The sequence below is a fragment of the Talpa occidentalis genome, unplaced genomic scaffold, assembly GCF_014898055.3.
Source record: "Talpa occidentalis isolate TD23 unplaced genomic scaffold, MPIMG_talOcc4v2.1 talOcc4.3, whole genome shotgun sequence".
NCBI classification, from domain to species: Eukaryota; Metazoa; Chordata; class Mammalia; order Eulipotyphla; family Talpidae; genus Talpa; species Talpa occidentalis.
Window position 1 is genome coordinate 22,002,685 of NW_023603184.1, and position 18,932 is coordinate 22,021,616.

At 39.6% G+C, this 18,932-nt stretch overlaps 1 protein-coding gene across 1 annotated transcript in view; it reads right to left on the reverse strand.

Annotated features, from left to right (window-relative positions):
• The window catches only part of ANO5 (anoctamin 5), a 56,920-nt gene extending 38,810 nt beyond the window's left edge, over positions 1 to 18,110 (reverse strand). Inside the window, exons 1-3 of the mRNA XM_037522583.2 lie at positions 17,604 to 18,110; positions 7,764 to 7,807; positions 4,691 to 4,738 (exon numbers count right to left, since the gene is read on the reverse strand). Of these exons, the coding sequence (XP_037378480.1) occupies positions 4,691 to 4,738; positions 7,764 to 7,807; positions 17,604 to 17,643 (132 nt within the window). The 5' untranslated portion in view covers positions 17,644 to 18,110. The remainder of the gene's footprint in view (positions 1 to 4,690; positions 4,739 to 7,763; positions 7,808 to 17,603) is intronic.
• Between the last annotated feature and the right edge of the window lie 822 nt (positions 18,111 to 18,932).

Below are 18,932 nucleotides of genomic sequence, written 5' to 3' on the forward strand. Positions count from 1 at the left end.
AGGAATTTGTCCATCTCCTCTAGATTGTTGAACTTGTTTCCATATAACTGTTCATAGTAGTTACTGATTATTCTTTTGATTTCTGCTGTGTCCGTTGTGATTTCTCCTCTTTCATTTATGATCCTGTGTATTTGTGCTTTCTCCCTTTTTTCCTTTGTGAGCCTGGCTAGGGGTTTGTCTATTTTATTTATTTTTTCAAAGAACCAGCTCTTGGTTTCATTGATCTTTTGGATTGTTTTTTTAGTTTCAATTTCATTTATTTCTGCTTTGGTTTTTATTATTTCTTTTCTTCTACTGGTTTGGGGGTTTTTTTGTTGTTCTTTCTCTAGATCTTTGAGCTTCGAGGTTAGGTTGTTTCTTTGAGTTCTTTCTTGTTTTTTGATGTGAGCTTCTATTGCTATATATTTTCCTCTTATTACTGCTTTTGCTGCATCCCATACATTTAGGATATTGGTGTCCTCCTTGTCATTCAATTCAAAGAATTTTTTAATTTCTTCTTTGATCTCCTCGTTAGTCCAGTGGTCTTCCAGTAGTGTGGTTTATAATCTCCATGAGGTAGGATAGTTCCTTGCCTTCTTTTTATGATTTATTTCTAGTTTGATGCCTTCATGGTCAGAAAAGATGGTTGGTATGATTTCAATCTTGGTATATCTGTTGATGTTTGTCTTGTGCCCCAGTATGTGATCAATCCTGGAGAATGATCCGTGTGCGCTTGAGAAAAATGTGTACTCCGTTTTTTTGGGGTTTAGTGTTCTATAGATGTCTGTTAAGCCCAAATGCTCTAGGTCCTTATTTAGAGCTTTAGTTTCTTTACTTATTTTTTGTCTTGTTGATCTATCCATTGTTGATAGTGGTGTGTTGAAGTCTCCCACTACGTATGTGTTTTCTCTGATGTCTGTTTTCAGAGTGGACAACAGTTGTCTGATATATTTTGGTGCTCTTTCGTTTGGTGAGTATATGTTAATGAGTGTTATTTCTTCTTGAAGTATTGTCCCCTTAATCATAATGTAGTGACCATTGGGGTCTCTTTTTATTTTTTTGAGTTTGAAGTCTGTTTTATCTGATATAAGTATAGCTGTTCCTGCTTTCTTTTTTGGCCCATTTGCTTGTAGGATTGTTTTCCATCCTTTGACTTTGAGCCTATTTTTATCTTTTGTAGCTAAATGTGTTTCCTGGAGACAGCAAAAGGTTGGGTTTTGTTTCTTAATCCAGGCTGCAACTCTGTGTCTTTTTATTGAAGAGTTTAGTCCATTTACATTTAGAGTTAATATTGTTATGTTAGCATCTGTACTTGCCATTATGTTTGTCTTTCTTTTGATTTTATTTATTTATTCTTTTAATAACTTTTTTTTCTTCTGGTCTTCTTTCGTTGTTATTCGTCCCTCTGAGGTTCTGGCTTTAGGATTCCTTGTAGTATTTTTTGGAGTGGGGGTTTAGTCGTAATGAAATTCCGGAGTTTCTCTTTGTCTGGGAAGGTCCATATTCTTTCTTCATGGAGGAAAGAGAGCTTTGCGGGATAGAGTATTCTTGGTTGGCATCTGTTTTCTTGAAGTCTGTTGACTATGTCCCTCCACTCTCTCCTTGCCCGTAGTGTTTCTTCAGAGAAGTCTGATGTCAGCCTGATTGGTTTTCCTTTGAATGTTATCTGTGTCTTCCCTCTTGTCAGCTTCATTATTTTTTCCTTGTCCTGGATTCTTGGGAGCTTTACTATTATGTGTCTTGCTGTGTTTTTCCTTTCGTCGTGGAAGTTTGGTGTTCTTCTTGCTTCTTGTATATCAATTTTCAGCTCCTTCTTCGCATTTGGGAAGTTCTCTTCAATTATCTCCTGGAATATTTTCTCTGTTCCTACATCTCTCTCCTCTCCTTCTGGAATTCCTATAACTCTTATATTTCCTTTCCTCATGGAGTCAGATAGTTCCCGAAGTCTTTCTTCATTCTTTTTCCTTCGTACTTCTCTTTCCTTTTCTGTTTTGGTTCTTTTTATTTCTGTGTCTTCAAGAGTACTTATTCGTTCTTCCATTTCATCTATTCTACTTTCATTGCTTTTCCCAGAGTTCTTTAGTTCCTCCATTAATTCTTTGATCTCCTGCATTTCTTTTACTTCCCTCTTTAGGGACTCTATTTCCTTCTTCTGATCTATCACTTTTTTAATCATGGCAATTTTAAATTCTCTTTCTGGAAGGCTCAGAAGTTCTTCCAAGTTGCTGTCGTTGCAATCTGGGGAGTGGTTTTCTTTTTGTGGTGTGCTTCTTTCCTGAGGAGTTGTTAGGTTGCGTGTGGTTCTTCTACTCCCTACTGTCTGTTTTCTAATTTGGCGTATGCGTTGGGACACTGTGTTGCTCGGACTGACTGGCATCTTGGGTGAACTTCTCCGCTCCCCTCTGGCTCTTCCAGGATTCATCTCTGTCTTCTGGGGGAGCTTTCTGCTGGTTTTTGGCAGTTTTTACTGAAGAAATGTCCCTGTTCTAAAATGGCGAAGCGGGATGCAGTCCCTGCGCCTCCGGTTTCAGGCACACTCTTCTGTGCCCCCGGTCTGCCCCGGACGTGGGTGCCTGCTCCCTCTGTGGGCTCAGACTGCTGGTAGGAAGGGGCCTGGCGTGGGGTGGGCTAACTTCCCGGCTGGCCACTGGGTCCTCCAGAAGCCTTCTGCCCTTTTCAAGCAGTCTTAAGAAATTTCCTGTTCTATGGGGTGTTAGTGACTTTTTTTTCCTGGTCGCTAGGTGGCGCCAGAGATCTCTCCTATTGTCCTTGGGGGGCTGTTTTTCGCCCCCCCCACCCCGTGGGACAGGGAACAGAGCGGGAATGGTAGGGTAAGCCTCAACAGCTTTGGGGTGCTGTGTCTGCCTTGTGCCCCACCGTCGTGGAGAACCCACGCCCCTAATTTCATGCCCCAGGTCTCAGTTCAAAGCCCTCAGTTCCAGGACGCGGGCTGTAGCCCAGTTCAGTGGCGCGGGAATGGCGCCTTTTGCACCCCGCTCCCGTGCCTGGGCGCCTGGTTCCTGCTTACTCAGGGAGGGACCTTCACCTCAGTGAGGACCTCCGCGTGTCTCCCCGCAAGCCTAGGTCGCAGGCGCGGGGACCTGGGCCGCTGCGATCCCGGTCCGCGTTTTCTTTTCAAGCGTGCCAAGCGCGCTGCTTTCCCGCGCAAGCTTACTGGCAGCCCGGGCTGTGTGCGCGTCTCCCGGGGTCTTTGTTCTTCTCTAATGGCGCCCGGAGCCGTTCGCTCACCGCCGCCGCGGCGGATCCTGCAGGGTTCGCCTCAGCTCCCGTTCACGGGGTGTGGTGGCTGCAATAGTTCCTTTCCACTCACAGTCCCGCTTGCTGCGTCGTTTGTTCTTGTTGGCCGTTTTAGTTTGTTGTTTCCCTCCTCTCTGCCGGTCGGAGAGTGCCGCCTCTGTGGGCGGGGGAGGGGAGCAGGGTTCTGCGCTTCCCTCCCTTCTGGTCCTCTTTTATGGCCACTTTCTTCTTCGGGTAGTTTGCTGGAGTCACCCGTTTATCTTCGGTGTCCCAGTTCTCTCTGGGACCTGCCGCTTTTCCTCCCTATTAACTTTTTTTAATGGGAGATCTTACTTGCAGTGTCTCCTCGCCGCCATGTTGCTCCGCCCTCCTTTGTAAGATTTTAAAGTAGCTTATTGTTCCATTATTCTTCTTAAAGAATGACACTGAGATAGCATAAGCTTTACATCCCATTAAACCTCATTTGTTGCTATGGTTTTCAAGGCTGGAATCATGTAAATGTTTATGATAAAAAAATAGAATGAGATAAATAAGAAAAAACACAATTTATAAGCTCATAATCTCATAATGTTCATTACAGAACACTAAAAATCAGTACACTAGTGAAATGCAAAACACCATCAACATTAAAATCATCAAAGAACAGAGCTCTTTTTTCATATTCCCTAACAGCATTTTTTTATTTACTAAGCAAATAATGAAAAATTTTAAATCCCTTTACCTACTCTTTAATTGAAATTCAAATTTCATTTTTAAATAGTTTGTACTTCTTCATGATTAGTCCTAGGCATGTACAGACAGGTAAGAAGAATGATGTATGGAAACAGAATACTGAACAAAGCATCAGAAACTTGAGTTCTAGTTCAGTATCTGTTTCTTAAACATGAAAATTTTGGTGAAGTCATTATATCACTCAGATTCTTCATTTTCTCATTTGTAAAACAGAAATTCATATCAAGTAAAGTGTTGTTTTATGTGTCATTCTCACTGAATGTCTGATGTTGTTTTTTTCCCATAAGAAGGTGCTTTCTTTTAGAATACACTCTGACATCATGTATGAGGACCTGGAGATTAACTAGGAAATGAAAGCAAGCATCACAATCACTGACAAGAAAAAGATGCTCCAGGGCCTCCCTGGTGGCGCGGGCCGTTTAGCGCCGCACTGTGAAACTGTCCACAGCCTGTGCTGTGTGGCTTCAATCCCAGACAGCGAGAATCCCACATGGTGAAATAGACCTCTCCTGCCTCGCCCGCTGCTCCCCTCAGCAGTGTATTTCAGTCAGTCTGCCTGTTCTGTTCCCCGCTCTGTCTCTGGTGAATCCTCTCACCCTCCGGCGCATCTGGCCTGTACCCCGGTTCTTGTATAAAAATAAATAAATCTTAAAAAAAAAAAACAAAAACAAAAAGATACTCCATTTGTATCCATACAAGTGCAGTGCCGGTGGGTACTTACCAAATGTTCTTCGGAGATAAGAAAGCTGGTCTCCCGGCTGCTTAAGCTCTGCCAGTTGCACCGAAAGGAAGACATAGTATTGTTAATAACAGTGCAAGTGGGGTGCACATGACTTACAACAACTAAAAATTATTCCAAATGCAGGTATAGATTTGTTGTGCTCATGCGACAAAGTGAGTTCAGAATTCTCCTACTCTGTCATCTGAAAACAGTCTACCATATTTATTTTTTCCTATGGTGCTTGGTTACAAAATGTTACTAAAATTTTTCTGTAGGCCTTGGTCACCTTTTCCTAGTCTATTGGCTGGAGAGTGTAAGTTTTTCTTAAATGTTTTATTTGTCTGTGTCTGGTAGCATTTCTTTATTGCTGGCTTCTTAGTATCCAGTTTGCAATACATGCAGGAAGAGAAAAGTCCAGGGAACTAAATTCATTTGGATTCGGGCCTCCCCGGTGGCGCAGCAGTTGAGCGCTGGGTTGCGCAGCTGCCCGCAGCCTCTGCGGCACCGGTTCGATCCCCAGCTGCTCCCCGGCCACCGGAGGAGGGTCCCACATGGCGCGCAGACCTCTCCTGCCGCCCGCTGCTCCCCTCAGCAGTGTACTTCGGTCCTTCTGCCTGCTCTGCTCCCTGCTCTGGCTCTGCTGGATTCTCTCACCCTCCCGCGCTTCTGACTGTACCCAGTGCTTGTATAAATCAATCAATGAATCAATCAGTGTTGTATAAATAAATAAATAAATCTTAAATAAATAAATAAATAAATTCATTTGGATTCACAGGTCACTAGTTAGTTTGACTTATTTGCTCTAATTTTCAGTTATGTTTGTTATATATATATATAATGTCCAGAATTTTTTAATATGCAATGTCCTTTTACTTAGCAAAAGTAGTAGGGAAGATTTTGTCCACTCCATCTTTCTAGAAACAAATGTTAGTCACTCTAGAATGCATTAATTCAATAATACAGTCATCTAACAATTCTAAGCTTTATTAGCCATTCTTCATCTTTATTTCAGAGAGTGCTGTTTTTACCTCAAAGTATTTTATTTTAAAAAATGATATATTAGACATAACTCTAGGTTGAGCCTAAAAGGACAATGGTATGGTACTAATCTCCTAGAACTGAATCAGTTCCCTTGTCACTTGTTTTCCTATAAAAGTAAAACTTTAAAAAAACCTATTAAAATTATGACAAATGTTATTTCTAAAATGATGCATTTTAAATTCAATTAAATATATTTCTGCTTGGCATGCCAAATCTAAAACCTTAAAAATCTGAACCAAATGTTTCCAATGAAGACCTGAGGTTGAAAGCAAGGAAACAGGGCACAATGGTTGAGTGCTGGGCTTTGAAGTTGCCTGCAGCCTCTGCAGCGCCAGTTTGATCCTCGGTCCCTGGAGAGGGTCCCACATGACACGGATACCTCTCCTGCCACACCCGCTGCTCCCCTCAGCAGTGTATTTCGTCAGTCTGCCTGTTCTGTTCCCCACTTTGGCTCTGGTGAATTCTCTCACCCTTCTGTGTTTCTGACTGTACCCAGTGCTTGTATTAATAAATAAATAAATAAATAAATAAATAAATCTTTAAAAAAAAAAAGCAAGGAAGCAATATTCAGTGTTCTGAAATGTGCAAAGGAATAAAGAACAGTATAAACTTAACTTTATGAGGTTGTTTCTCTGTTACAGAATTATAAACACAGACTATATAAAATATGAAATATACACACAGAAACAAGGGATATGGACTATCACTGAAGTTAATGTGGCATTACTTAAAAGTTCTGTGAGAAGTATGTCATTGTGAACAAAATGAAAATGGCTATATATTTGTTATGAATTAAATAGGATCAGTCAACTCAGATAAATCTACTCAGTCCTCTCCAAATAAGTCAACAAACTTTGATTCTCATGTTCTTAACTTTTTAACTATTTTGATTAACTTAATAAATACGTTCTCAATGCCACATTACATCAATTTTGTTGTATAGACTTTGTTATACAACACTGATTTTCAAACTTTACTATCAGTAAGAAATAGCTAGGATACATTTTAAAAATCAGGTTTATTTAGCTTTATCCCCTACAGTACTGAACTATACATGAATGTGGGTCCAAGAGTTTGGATTTTTAGGAAATTCTTTACATAATTCTAATTCAGGTGGTCTATAAATTACACGGTAAAAAATCAAGGGACTCAACCTTAAAATGAACATTAGAAAGGAACTTTTAAAAGAATCCTAGAACTTCTGAAAACATTAAACAGCTTATCCATACAGTTGATCCATCTGATTAATACACACAATAAATTTTCTACACTTTTTGGTAGGACATTTCAGTGGTGGGAATTTCGGTCATTCCTAAAAAGCTATTTTTAAAGGAACATTTTTTTATCTGGTGGTACACTCTGGGTCCACTGGCAGAAGATTATTTTATCTGAACTTCTACTACAAGATTTTTAGTCTGACATAAGAAATCTGAATTATTAGTATTTTTGCAAGTTTATATAACTAATAGAATGCTTTTGACTAATAAAATTGTTTTTTTAACAAGTTGTATTTAAGTTTATGGTCCTTTAATTTAATATGTTTACCTAATTTGGATTCAGTCACTTGAATCCCAACATAGTCATCAATAAGCACAAATTGCCTACTAATAACTGTAATATATAAAGCTGTCACATATTATACCTGCTTTATATTCTAGCAAAACGTAAAACCAAATAAGATTATCTTGCATAGCTGAGCATTTCTTATATAGCTCAGCATGATCTTGCATAGCTGAGCATTTCTTATATAGCTCAGCATGTTTGAGTTACTTTCACAGCGAGCCCCAAAACAACCCAAATTACATTTGCTCCCTTATAACATCTAGAAAGATCAGATCATAAGTCTACATAAAATGAATTTGCTTGAGTTACTAAAAAATGAATAACTTCTAGAACAAAGAACAAAGTAGGAGAGACTATAGTATGTAAGTAACTGAAGTGCCAAGACCTAACACTACATATGAAGTACATTTTTAAACTTGTCTTAATTTTTTGTTTGGATTCAGAGAAAGTTAATGCATATTTAACTTACCTCACTCATTTGAGTACTAAAGTCTGTGTCTCTGACGATTTTATCTAATTTAAAGAAAAAAGACATGTTAAAATGACTAAATAATCACAAATGTTAAAAGCCCACAGAGAAACTAGAAATTCAAAATCAAACAGAAAAAATTACAGTACAATATGGATGCCACAGCTGTCTTTTAGTTCTCTCTATGTGAGATTTAATACTGTGTCGGAGTATTTTCCTTAATTGAGCCAAACTGATTTCAAGTGAAGCACAGCAGGACATTACCAGTATAAACAGTAAACACATGTCTTCATGGTAGTTATTATATGTAAAGTCATTTGGACTGACTCTACATAATAATACATCTTCAAATAAATTTGACACCAAAAAATGTAAAATACAGAATTCATATTCTTATTTTCTAGAGACTGCAACTTAGGAAATACTGAGAGATACTTAAGTCAAAAACTTCCCATACAGAACTTTCTTTTTTTTTTTTTTTTGTAGAAAATCACAATGGGACTATAATAAAATACTGCTATCACATAAGGGTAATCCACATTCACTATAATTTCAGAAAGAGTTATCATATCTTCTGAAAATACAGAAAATATAAACCTACCATTTATATTTTTTTGTATGATAGAATACATATAAAATTTACCATCTTACCCATTTTTAACTGTGGAATTCAAATATATTAAATACATACATAATGTTACTCAACCATCAATACCATCCATCCTTGGAACACATTTCATCTTGTAAAACTCAAACACTATACTCATTAACAATAACTCCTCTTTCTCCCCTCTGCCAGCTTTGGGCAACCACCATTCTACTTTGCGTCTCTGTGATTTTTACTATTTTATGTACACATCACATTTGTAGGTGTATAGCCACATTCTATTTATCCATCATTCATTGATAGACACTTGTGTTGCTCCCACATTTTAGGTATTGCGAATAACACTGCTTTCAACATAGGTGTACAAATATCTCTCCAGGATGTCCCTATCAAATATTTTCGGTGTATACCCATAAATGTAACTGCTGGATCAGATGGTAATTCTGTTTTTAATTGTTTGACTAACCACTATAATTTTTACACAGTGGCTATCCCATTTTACATTCCCTCCAATAGTGAACAAGGGTTCCAATTACTCCACATCCTCACCAAATCAAGTTACTTATCTGTTTATTTATTTTTGCGAGTAGCAATCCTAGTGAGTGTGAGGTGGTGGTATCTTATTATAGTCTTGGTTTGAATTTCCCTAATGATATTGAGTATTTTTTCACATTCTTATTAGCCATTTGCATATCTGTTGATTAAACTATTTCAGTTTTTTTCCACTTATGAGTCAGCTTATTGGTTTTTATTGTTAAATTTTAGTATTTCTCTATATATTCTGGAATAGACACATGATTTGCAGGTATTTGTTCCCCTGTGTTCCTTTTTACTTGCTATACTATCTTTTGATATACAAATTTTTTAAATATTCATGAGGACAATTTACCTATTTTTTTCTTTTCTTGCTTGTGCTTTGGGTGTCACAGCCCATCCAGAAACCATTGCTAAATACAATGTTGTAAAAATTTTTCCTTATGCTTTCTTCTAACATGTTTGCAGTTTTAGGTCCTACATTTAGGTCTATGAATCATTTTGAGTTAATTTTTGTCAACTGTGCAGCTTAATTCTTTTGCACGTGGCTATTTAATTTCCCCACACCACTTGTTGAAAAGACTATCTTAACCCCAATGAGTGGTTTTGGCACTTTTATAAAAATCACCTGACCACATACATGAGGACTTATTTCTAGCCTCCTATTCTTTTCTGCCTGCCTTTGTGTCTGTCTTAATGCCAGTGCTATACTAGTTGATTACTGTATCTTTGAAGCAAATTTAAATTGGAAAGTGTAAGTCTTTCAGCTATGTTATTTTTTAAGATTCATTGCCATTCAAGGTTCCTAAGTAGTTCATATGAATTTTATGATAGGTTTTGCTATCTCCAAAGAACACTGTTAAGCACAAAAAAAGGCAGAAACTATAATATTTCAATTATAAAAAGTTTGGGCCTCCCCGGTGGCGCAGCGGTTGAGCGCTGGGTTGTGAAGCTGCTCACAGCCTCTGCAGCGCCGGTTCGATCCCCGGCTGCTCCCCGGCCACCGGAGGAGGGTCCCGCATGGCACGCAGACCTCTCCTGCCGCACCCACTGCTCCCCTCAGCAGTGTCCTCCACCTATCCGCCTGCTCTGCTCCCCACTCTGACTCTGGTGAATTCTCTCACCCTCCCGCACTTCTGACTGTACCCAGTGCTTGTATAAATAAATAAATAAATAAATAAATAAATAAATAAATAAATAAATAAATAAATAAATCTTTAAAAAAAAAAAAAAAAGTTAAATGTCCAAAACTAACGGAATAAGGATACTGTTAAGGATATTGTTGAGAAACAATCTCCTTGAGTCAAGTGAGACATTGACTATCATGTTCTGGATTATTTTTACAAGGATTTTGGTTGAGTGAATAGCCTTGGCAGATATGGTGTCTTCTGGAGCAAAGGGCAGGTGTGTTTATAGTCTTGGAAGATTAGAGTAGTGTCCCCCTCCAGGCATATTACTGACCACTACATAAGACTCAAGTTCCCTAAGCTATATTGCTTTCTGTATTACAACCCATTGAATGTGCAGATATTGTCTGGCCTTCTTTGCATTGATCTGTGAGAACTTGGGTTAAGAAAACTGGTACAAAATGCTGCTATTTTGGCTATTGCTAATGCTAGGAGAAATAAACTATCCTGTGTCTCTGAACCAGGTTTCCTTTGTCTTCTACCATTATCCATGATACTGTGTCAGACTACTCTGCTAACTTCCACACACAGTGAAATCTCAGATCTTTCACATTTCTTTTTTTTTAATATTTATTTTTTATTTGTACAATAGCCGGGGTACAGGTCAGAGGTGCTGGAGGATGAGAGGATTCACCAGAGACAGAGTGGGGAGCAGAACAGGCAGAGAGACAGACCAAAAGCACTGCTGAGGGGAGCAGAGGGTGTGACAGGAGAGGTCTGCCGCACCATGTGGGAATATCCCTGGCCGGCCAGGAATCAAATCCTCACTGCAGAGTGGACAGACTCACAGTGCGGTGCTCAACCCTCTGAGTCACTGGGGAGGCCCATTTCACAATTCTTGTTATTTATCATCAGTATAGTAATAGCGCCGATGATGGTGATAATGGGTAGTATTTGCTGATCTTATATTGTTAGGAAATTTATAATATGATAAAGGAGACAGATTAAAATTTTGATAAATGTTATAAAAGAGACAAATGAGAGACAGAGAGAATAGTTAAATCTCTACGAGGAAGTAATGTTTGTGCTGAGATCTGAAACTTGAAAGGATGCAGACTGTATTAGAAGACACAGACTGTAAGACAGAAATTGCGAAGTAATGTTTGTGCTGAGATCTGAAACTTGAGAGGATGCAGACCGTATTAGAAGACACAGACTGTAAGACAGAAATTGCTTGAGGGGTTCAAAGAAATTAATGTCAAGCTAAGATGAATATGTAAATAGTAGAGTGGATAAGACGTTGGAGTGGTATGGAGTGAGACAGTTCGTGAAGAACCTTGAATGTCAGGATTGCTTTTCTACATGAAATAGTAAGCCATAAGAAAGTCTTTAAAATAGTATTTACATTTTATGAATAGCTCTAGTTGCTGAATAGCAAATGGATTAAAAAGAATGTAAGAATGGAGGAAAGAGACAAATTATGAGGCTGCTGTAATGAAGCACAGAGATGACGGTGGGTTGGGCTGAGCAGTGCTTGAGAAAACATGTAAAACAATCACAGATATTTATGTAAAATTTGAGGCATTGCTGTTGTGCACATTTAGGGAGCAACTGGAGAAGATTCCACTTCATGAAATTGTGATTATTAATGGTGGGTAAGTAATATAGCAGAGTCCACCAGTTGCCCTTGAATATCCTTCCTTCTTCATGTATTAAAAAAAAAACAAAAACCCTAATTATAAGATGCAGCAACAAAACCACACACACAACATACACACACAACACCTACATTCCCTACCATTCCTAGCTATTTAAGAATACAAAGTAAATTCGAAGCTATCTAATATCATATAAAAGACATTATGATCTCATAAAGTTTGTGCATTAAATAAGATAACACATGTGAAAGTACCTCACTCATGGGCACATAGGAAGTCAATTAATGTTGTCAATAGTTACTCTTGTTGACATTGTTATTGTTAAGAGATAGTATATTAATTTTCAAAACTTAAATTCTTTAGGATAAGTTGTAGAGTGTCAGCACTCAGATGTAGAGTGTCAATTTTTTTTTTGCAGGCCCTGCTATTAAAAAGTTAATAGCTGGGCCTCCCCAGTGGCGCAGCGGTTGAGTGCTGGGTTGCGAAGCTGCCCGCAGCCTCTGCAGCGCCGGTTCAATCCCCGTCTCTGGGTGAGGATCCCACATGGTGCGCAGACCTCTCCTGCCACCCTCTGCTCAGCAGTGTACTTCCTCACTCTGCTTGTTCTACTCTCTGCTCTGGCTCTGGTGAATTCTCTCACCCTCCCGCGCTTCTGACTGTACCCAGTGCTTGTACGAATAAATAAATAAATCTTTAAAAAAAAAAAAGTTAATAGCTATAATAAGCAATGCATGAAAAGTGTAGCTGTAGCTATGCTACTTTACCTTTCTTCATGTGTTTTTATTTGAAAAATGTAAAACAGCATATAGCACCATCGTCTCAGAGTCCTCTCCGTGAACAATATCTAGATGTGCAGTTCAAAACTCTACAATGTCTTGACCCTCTCTCATCAGATTTTTGAATGAAAAGGAGACCAAAGTAACACCTTCTTACAATGGGTAGATAAATAAGAGGATTCTAAGAAATACATGCTTGGTCTATCACTATGTAGTTCTCGAACACTGACTTAGAAAAGGCTTTTATTTTCTTGAAGACAAAAACAGTCAACAATTATGCTGAAGAACTAAATATAGTTCTAGGCACAGATCAACAAGTACAAAGCCCTAAGCTAGGGTTAGAGTGCTTTGCAATTCTATTTTTTAGAAAGTTGAAAAACTGAAAGCCCTAGTGACTCCTTTTCAAATTATTTTTGTTCAACCCCACTGGCTGAAAACACATTTCCAACTGCTATCATAACTTCATACACTTGAGAATGTAGAACAGGAACGAGATAGTTTCTCCAAATAATCATCTCTTTTCTTTCTAGCTCGTAGTGCTAATGCTGTGAGCACTAAACTGTCCTTTGTCTCTGTCCCAGGTGTATCACATCTTCTACACTTATCCATGACACTGTGACATGCTACTGTCTAATGACGACACACAGAACATCTCAGAACTGTGTGATTCTTGACAACGATTATCAATATAATACTAATAACAAGGATGGGTGATGACACTTGTTGATCCTCTGTTGTTAGGAAATTTACAATACTGTAAAGGAGAGAGATCAAAAACTACGATAAAATACTACAAAGGAGACAAACAGGAGAGAGGGGAAGTCATCTTTAGACTTGCTTCTTTTTCCTAAGCTAAGCTGTTTTCTTCCTCATTTAACTCTTGCTTATTTTTCACATTCTATCAGTTATGATGTCCTAATTTCAGGTGTCACCTGAAACCACCTCACCTGCCCTCCAGACGAACTCATAGCTACCTCCATTTCACCCTGAATACAGTCCTCTCTGGGTACCTAGTCCAAATACCTCCTCAGAGGAGACTGCAAGCTTCACTCACCACTTTGTAAACAGTATTGTTTTCTGAAAAGCAGACGTACTTCCTCATAGATTATGCTCCCTCTCTCACTTAATGCTTACTAGCTGTCTCTCTCACATACACACTTGTGTTCACACCTACGTAGACCTAAACACTTTCACATTCACTCACAGAAGCATAATCACCAAACCTCTGTCAAAACAGAGGCCTATCTGAAGATACAGGATTTGAAGTTAACCAGTCGAAACCAACTTCCTGTTATCCCTCCAACTTTCTCTAAAAATCGGTAGAAATGACTATACTTTTTCTATGGCTAGATATCAGAGATATGAAGGGTTTAATACCAATAACTATGGAGAATCATAAGCTATAAGAACAAAGTAAAATCATTCCCAAGACTGACCTTTGAGTTCTCACTGAAAGCACATTACTAAGAATATATACCCCAGCAAACCCACAGCACAAAAATAGCCCTCATATTTACCAGATGGTCTTCTCAGTTTACACTCCATCCAGCAGCATTAAATAAAAGATATGCAATCAAATATTCACATTACTAAATGATAAGTGGTTTGGTTAATTTCAAAGTCGTAAAGATGTAAACAACTTAAAAGCTGCCTTTTCAATACTAAACCCTAAAAGTGTCTTTTCCAATACTGAATGTGTCATTAATCACATCAAGAAAACTAAAATTTCAAATCAGAGAGCTTCCTTATAATGTCAATCAATCAATTGTTCCATTTCAGCAACAGCTGATGTTTTACTGGCATTATTTTACTGGCATTATTTACTTAAATATTTAAGTATTCTATTACACATTACCCTTAGAATTCCATTTTAAAAATTTATTGAGATAGTGGGAAAATAATTGTGTTATCACTAGTTGCTTATGTATTCAATTGTCAGTAAATAAACATTAAAAAATCTTAGAAATGTCTTATTAACAAAGGGGTCTAGATGCAAAATGTTAACATTTCCTGGGGGGCGGATTTATCACATGTAAATCTAATATTTAACTTGCTTGTATTTACTCTTCAAATGCAATACAGAAAATATATAATTAAAAAAAAGATCCAGAGTTATTGCATTGGTAAATTTACTCTAAGAAATCCATTTGTACTTAAAAATACAGAAATGAAAGTGGGCTTGTAAAAATTGGTGCCGCGGAACTCAGTATTTTCAAGCTTCTTCAACCAATATTTTTGTTTTCAAAACTGTATAATTAAACTGCAAGAAGAAACATATTTATAACTGGGCTTCCAAAAATCCATTGATTGTTGCTGTTAAAAAATACATCCTCATTGCAATGCACTTTTCATACAACTCAATAAAACAGGTCTCAAGACGGGCAGTAAAACCAACCCAGCAAAATAAGTGATTTATTAAGAAACATTTTGAAAAATAAGTCACCTAAGGGTCTGTTCCTTAGGCCCTGCTTTCACTAATTCTACACTTTTTTTGCTGCTTGGATTCTGAATCTATTACAAAGCAGGAAGCAGGAATTTGGACAGATCCAGTCATCAAATATATATTCCACGTCAACACCCTTTTCTCCTACTGTTCAAATTAGAGGAAAAGCTTTGCTCACAAGTGGGAATATAAATAAATTACAAACACCTTTGCCAAGAAAAGGAAAAGTGCAATCATTTTGGGAAAAGTTCTAAACCTTTCTGAGATGGACTCAAGCTAAAGTATGACCTCATGCTGAAGTAATACTAACTTAAATATAGTAAGATTATCCTGCATCTAAATTAGATCACACTGTAATATGTGAAAGAGAGTTATGGTCAACCTCTGTAATGATATATTGAGAACTGTTTTCTTCCTTGTACACAGAAAGTTATATACTCCACATTTTTTTCCTCCACTCTTTCTTTAATGAAGAATTTCTGTAACTCTCATAGCTTTACTTCAGAAGGACTGATAATAAGGAATGAATGAAAGTTTTAACTGAAAAAAAAAATGAGGCCATCAGTTTATTGAAATTACAAAGATAGCAATTCTCCACAAAGGAAGAAGTCATCAAAGAAATATAGAAAGGGATTTATAATTTTGCACATCTGCAAGTCATCTGACTCCTTTTGTGCCACTGACTACCAATCATTTTCCCTAATAAATTTATTGATAATTAGCAGTCATTAGTCAAAGATTAAAGTCTTCAATAGTTTTGTTTCCCTCTATCCTTAAATTATTGTTTGATTTGAAAAAATGGAGGTGCTTCAATTGACACCATCAACATGAAAGACAATCCACAGAATGGGAGAAAACATGTGCAAATCATATATACATCAACTGTAAAGAAATCTTACAATGCAATAATAAAAAAAAGGTAAATGACTCCTTTTTTGAATGAGCAAATAATTTTAATAGACATTTCCTATATACGTATGTATATATGTATGTATCTATACATTTTATATTTTTTAATTTATTTTTTATTGTAACTCATACTTAAACAGGTGTGTATAAAGGAATAGACATTTTTCCAAAGAAGAGATATGATTGTTTAATAGAGAGAGGAAAATATATTAACACAAAAGTTACTGGGAAAAATGCAAATCAAAACCACATTGAGATACCATTGACAATCACCAGAGTGACTAGAAACCAAAGAGACAATAACAAATGACAGTGAGGAGGTGGAAATTGGAACCCTTACACATTACTGGTAGAAATATAAAATGGTGCAGACACTTGGAAAACAGTTTAGCAGTTTCTCAAAATGTTCATTATAGAGCTACACAAGCAATGCCACTCTTCTAGGTAAATATCCAAGAAAAAGGAAAACATGTTCACACAAAAACTGTACATGAATGTTCATAGCATTTGTAACAAAAAAAAAGTGTAAAAAACCCCAAATGTCTATCAGTTGATGGATGGATAAAGTGTGGTATAGCAATACAATGGAGTATTATTGGCAACAAAAAGGAATGATCCACTGATATAAGTTCTGACATGAATGAACTTCAAAAACATTTCAAGAGAAAAAAGCCAATTACAAAAGACCACATTTTGTATGAGTCTGCTTACATGAAATGTACAGAATAATAGAGACAGTAAATCCATTAGTGGCTGCCTGGAGTTGGGAGAAGGTTAGCCCTGGTGGATAGTGACTGCTAAGGATTTTCTATTTGCAGGTCCTAAAAATATTCTAAAATTAGATCATGCTGATGATTGCAAAATTCTAAGTATACTCAAAAAACATGAATTGTATATTTTAAATGAGTACCTTTAATGGTACGCAAGTCAATAAAGCTGTTCAGAAAAGGAAGTACATATTTTATTTTAAGGGGGTGGTGCCTTTAAAGACTATAGAGTAAAACTGCTTAGACATTTTATTACTCAAAAGAAGTTCCCCTGTTTAGATCTACTGCCAAAACATGAAGATAGAGGGAACTTGGAGTCATTGCTATTTCTTAAAATACCAACAATACCACGAAAAATATGCACATTTTTAGGAAAATGGGTACACTGAAAGATCTACAGTATTTAATCCAAAATTCTTAGCGAACGATGAGCAAATACTTTTCAAGGGAACTAAGAGTCAAAGCTGGTAATACAGCCCAAGGGCATGAGGATTACAAACTGACCCAGCTTAGTATTTTCCTCCATAATTAACAAGCACCTCAAACCACTAGCAGTAATATGCAAATACAGAGGCTAAAGGTATCCAGGGCAGATGCTCACACACAGACCGCTGTCAAGCACCCTAAAGCTGAGGCTCTCTGTGGGAGGGCGCGTTTCACCCCAGGGCCAGGGCTCAAGGGCCCTGACACCACCAGCCCAAAGCGCTTGCATGGCCTCCGGGTATTACTCAACAGCCCCACGGCGTGTGGGGGAGCAAGCAGGGAAATCCGGTAACCACAGCAGTCACAGGACCTAGGCCAGGGGCTGGCGGGAGAAAAAGAGGAAATTGTAGGGGCACCAATACCCACCCCGCTCACCCCGACACTGTGCACCTGTGCGCGCTGCAGCCTCTGCCCCCGCGGACCACGCCAACCTGCGAACGTTCCCGGGACCCAAGCCTGAAAGCCGCCCAAGTCCCCCCGGGGACCCCGAGTCCCTGCTATTGGGGTCCCTGTGCCAGTGGTCCTTTTGCGCCTACCTTGCTCCTGCACCATTTCCAGCACATCCGGGTCGCCCATCTTCGCCAGCTCGTTAATGACACTGACGGTGGAGGCGCGGCGCTTGAGGCGCCACTGCGAGGCGGAGAGAGCCGGACCCACCGACTGGCTGAGACTTTGTGGGAAGATACTGAATCTGATCGTGGGCCGCCGGATTTTCTCCCCCTCTTTTTTGGGGTCTTCCTTCTCGGTCTCCTCCAGTCTCGGGAGCTTCACCCAATTAGGCTTCTTCTCCAGCTTGCTCTCGCCCTGCGCCCTGCCCTTGGCCTTCACCTTCAGCCTGCGCTCCCGGCAGTGCTCCTGGTACCTCTCCAAGTATTTCTCCCGAACCGTGCGGTGCTGATTGTCTCCCCGCTTCCCCACCCTCTTCCAGGGTGGAAGAGGCTTCCGCAGCTTTCCTCCCACGTCGGCTTTGCGCGTCTTTCCCCGCCTCTCTGTCCTCCTCCTCACCTCAAAATCCGCCGCGCTCCCCGCCTCGGGGGCCGCCATCTCCCCGCCCCTTGGCCCCGCGGGCTCTGTGCGGACCCACTCCAGTCTGACCCGGCTCGTCGTCCGCCCCGCCGCCGGCTCGGGGCTGGGGTCCTCCCGGCCCTGCTCGGAGCCCGCCGCCTCCAGCCCCTCCTCGGGGCGCGCAGCCCCCAGCCCCAAGTCGGGGTCCGGGACCCCCGGCACTGCCCCGCCCTCTTGGCCATTCTGCCCTCTGACCAACTGGCTTCCCGCCCATCTCCAGGACTCCTCATTCTCAGGAGCTGTGGCTCCCGCCCTCTCTGAGCCCTCCCCAGATCTCTGTGGAGGGGCCACCTGCTCCCCCAACCTCTGGTTCGGATCCTCGTCCATCTGCCCAGCCCAGCGCCTTCACTGAGGCACTCCCAGTTTGGGCGTTATTTCTTGTCGGGTGAGAAAAGCCTCCCTTTCATTAAGGGGAACCCCCCTTTAAGCCCGCGCTTGGCTGAGGTTCTCTAAGATTCTAACTGCCCCCTCACTCGGTTGTCCAGCGCGTGGTGGTAACATTTCTTCTGGCAGGGCCTGTGTCCTGGACTAGGAACCGGACCGCCTGGGCTGTAGTCAGGGGTTGGGGGGAATAGTGTTTTGAGCTCTGTTCGAATTCAGCCTCTCTCTGTTCTTTAAAAGTGGAATGGCTTTGGGTGCATTTCTTTCTTTCTTTTTTTAAAAAAGATTTATTTATTTATACAGGAACTGGGGTACAGTCAGAGGTGTGGGAGGGTAAGAGGATTCACCAGAGACAGAGCGGGGAGCAGAACAGGCAGATAGACTGAAGACACTGCTGAGGAGAGCAGTGGGCAAGTCAG